This window comes from Arachis hypogaea, chromosome 11, assembly GCF_003086295.3.
Source record: "Arachis hypogaea cultivar Tifrunner chromosome 11, arahy.Tifrunner.gnm2.J5K5, whole genome shotgun sequence".
Lineage (NCBI taxonomy): Eukaryota > Viridiplantae > Streptophyta > Magnoliopsida > Fabales > Fabaceae > Arachis > Arachis hypogaea.
The window spans coordinates 13,246,032-13,248,940 of NC_092046.1; the positions used below are offsets into that span (position 1 = coordinate 13,246,032).

General features: G+C 48.4%; 1 protein-coding gene across 1 annotated transcript; it reads right to left on the reverse strand.

The window, feature by feature from the left end:
* Nucleotides 1–897: 897 nt before the first annotated feature.
* LOC140176032 (uncharacterized) lies at nucleotides 898–2,077 on the reverse strand. The gene is made up of 2 exons (XM_072205877.1): nucleotides 1,235–2,077; nucleotides 898–1,020 (listed from the first exon to the last, which is right to left on the reverse strand). The coding sequence occupies exons 1-2, from the start codon at nucleotides 2,075–2,077 to the stop codon at nucleotides 898–900; spliced, it is 966 nt and encodes a 321-aa protein (XP_072061978.1).
* Nucleotides 2,078–2,909: the final 832 nt, after the last annotated feature.

Sequence of the window (2,909 nt, forward strand, 5' to 3'; positions counted from 1 at the left end):
GGTCTTGGTTAAGAAATCAGTAACTCAGGAGTTATCAAACTCAAACATGAATGATAATTGTTATCTTTGTTAATTAAACTGAACTTCAATAATCCCAATCTTTTCTTAGGAAATAAATAGGATTCGAAGATCAAACCAATTAATCCATTGGCCTTCCTTTATCTTGGTAAAGGTTAACAAAGTGGAATTAAGATTCAATTCTCATCATCATTGATAAGGATAACTAGGATAGGACCTCTAATTTCTCATACCTTGTCAAAAGTTTATTTACAGTCATTTATTTATTTTACTTGCCATTTAAATTACTTGTTCTTCATTTACTTTAATTGCTAATTAAACCATTCGCTCCTCATTCTCAAAACCCCAATTTACAATCTCCATAACCAATAATAAGAACATACTTCCCTGCGATTCCTTGAGAAGACGACCCGAGATTTGAATACTTCGGTTATCAGTTTATTTAGGGGTTTATTACTTGCGACAACCAAAACGTTTGTACGAAGGAATTTCTGTTGGTTTAGAGACTATATCTACAATGCAACTGTTTTTATAAAATTCTTTACTGGCAAAAATTCTAACGTCACCCTTCTTCATCAAAGCGAAAAAGGGTAGGGCCTTTGCTGCCGACGCACCGAGGAAACGGGACAACGCTGTGAGCCTTCCCGTCAGCCGCTAAACATCTTTGATGCAGGACTCCTCATCTGGAGTATTGCTTGGCACTTTTCAGGGTTGGCCTCCACTCCCCTCTGGGTTATCATGAATCCCAGGAACTTTTCGGCCTCCATGGCAAAGGCGCACTTAAGCGGGTTGAGCCTCATGCCGTGTTGTCGGAGGGACGCGAACACGTTCTCCAGGTCGCTTATGAGATCGTCAGGGCGGGTGGTTTTTGCGAGGATATTATCCACGTAAACTTCCACCGTCTTGCTGATGAGGTCGCAGAATATTTTGTTCATCAGTCTCTGGTACATTGCCCCTGCGTTCTTTAGGCCAAACGGCATCACTCTGTAGCAGTAGGTCCCCCTGTCGTTATGAACGCCATTTTATCCTCGTCTGGCCAGTGCATCGGTATCTGATTGTAGCCGGAGTAGGCATCCATGAAACTCAGATATCGGTATCCCGCAGCCGCGTCGACGAGTGCGTCGATGTTGGGAAGGGGGTAGCAGTCCTTAGGACATGCTTTATTGAGATCAGAGTAGTCCACACACATTCTCCATTTCCCATTGTGCTTTTTTACCAGGACCACGTTTGATAGCCAGGTCGAATAGTCCAGCTCCCGGATGAACCCCGCTTCGAGGAGGCCGGCCGTCTGTCTGGCCACTTCCTCTGCTCTTTCTTGAGACATTTTTCTCCTTCTTTGGGCCACTGGTTTGGCTTCCGGTCTGACGGCTAGGTGGTGCGACATGAGACTGGAGTTTATGCCCGGCATGTCGGCGGATGTCCAGGCAAACAAATCGCCATTGGCTCTGATCATTTCCATCAAAGGTTCTTTTAACTCATGGGGGAGGTTCCTATTCATGAACGTGAATTTTTCCTCTGAGTTCCCGACCCTAAACTTCTCCAGGTCCCCTTCGGGTTCGGGTCTCGGTTTGTCATCGACTCTGGCGTCCAGGTCGGCGAGAAATATTCCCGATGCCTCTTTAGACTTTTTCCTTAACGAGAGACTGGCGTTGTTGCAAGCGACTGCCATTTCCAGGTCTCCTCTCACAGATCTTACTGACCCTTCTTCAGTTATGAACTTCATTACTAACATCCTCGTGCTGATGACTCCTCCTAGGTCGTTGATTGTCTTTCTCCCCATGATGATGTTGTGGGCGGTGGAGTCCCGTAGGATTACAAATTCGGCCATTACCGTTCTCCTCCCCTGTCCTTGTCCCAGTGAGATCGGCAGGGTGATTATGCCATCCGGCTTGATGAAATGGTCGCCAAGCCCTACGACACCGTGCTGGTGCGTCTGTAGGTCGGTGTCCCTTAGGCCCAAAGTATCGAACACATTGCGGAACATTATGTTCGAGTCCGCCCCCGTATCTACAAGGATTCGTTTGACGAGACCGGTTCCTACTCTGGTCGTTATGACCATGGGAGGACTCTCTCTGATCTCGTCGAACTACTGATCTTCCAGGCCGAACGAAATGGGTGGGAGCTTCCTAGTGCTTCACGTAGAGGATGAAGAGACCGCCAGGACTTTGGCTTCTTTCTTGTGTGCCGACTTTGACCTAGGTGCTGCATTCCTAGCTGTTACCACGTTCACTATGGTGAGGCCCTGGTCATCGTCCTCCGGTTCTTGGCGTCGCTTCGGTGCCCGAGTCCTATCCTCACCATCGTGGTCGCGATTCCGTCGCCTCGGCTCCCTTATGAGGTGGAAAAATGCGGCTAGCTTTCCATCCCTGATGGCCTACTCCAGTGCGTCCTTTAGATCAAAGCAGTCTTGAGTTTTATGCCCATAGCCCTTGTGATAGTCACAGTAGAAGCTTCGGTTTCCCCCTATTCGTTCCTTCAGTGGTCGGGGCTTCGACAACATCCCATTTTCGGCAATTTGTTGATAAACTTCCATGATCGGCACGGTGAGGGGGTGTAGTTGGTGAACTTCCCGACACGAGAAAATGGTCTGGGAGCCTTGCTCGGGCCACCGTCTCTGGCGTGTTCCTTTTGTCCTTCTCCGCTTCTGCGGTGCCGGTCTTGGTTGTGAGAGGGCTGCCGTTTGTTGGCAGCCACGACTCAGCTCACTTCTTCGTCGTTGATGTACTCCTTGGCCACACATTGGATTTTCTGCATACTCCACACTGGTTTCGTGGTAAGGTTATTTCTGAAGTCCTCGTTCAGGAGTCCGTTCGTCAGGCACAAACTCGCGACTAAGTCCGTCAGCCCGTCGATTTCCAGGCACTCATCGTTGAATCTGTCTAGGTATTTCC

Excerpts from the sequence above, each read along its gene's own strand:
- LOC140176032 (XM_072205877.1), bottom strand. The coding sequence starts at position 2,077 with ATGGTCATAACGACCAGAGTAGGAACCGGTCTCGTCAAACGAATCCTT. Across the intron at positions 1,021-1,234 it reads GGCTATCAAACGTGGTCCTG|GGGGACCTACTGCTACAGAG; the intron begins GTAAAAAAGCAC and ends TCATAACGACAG.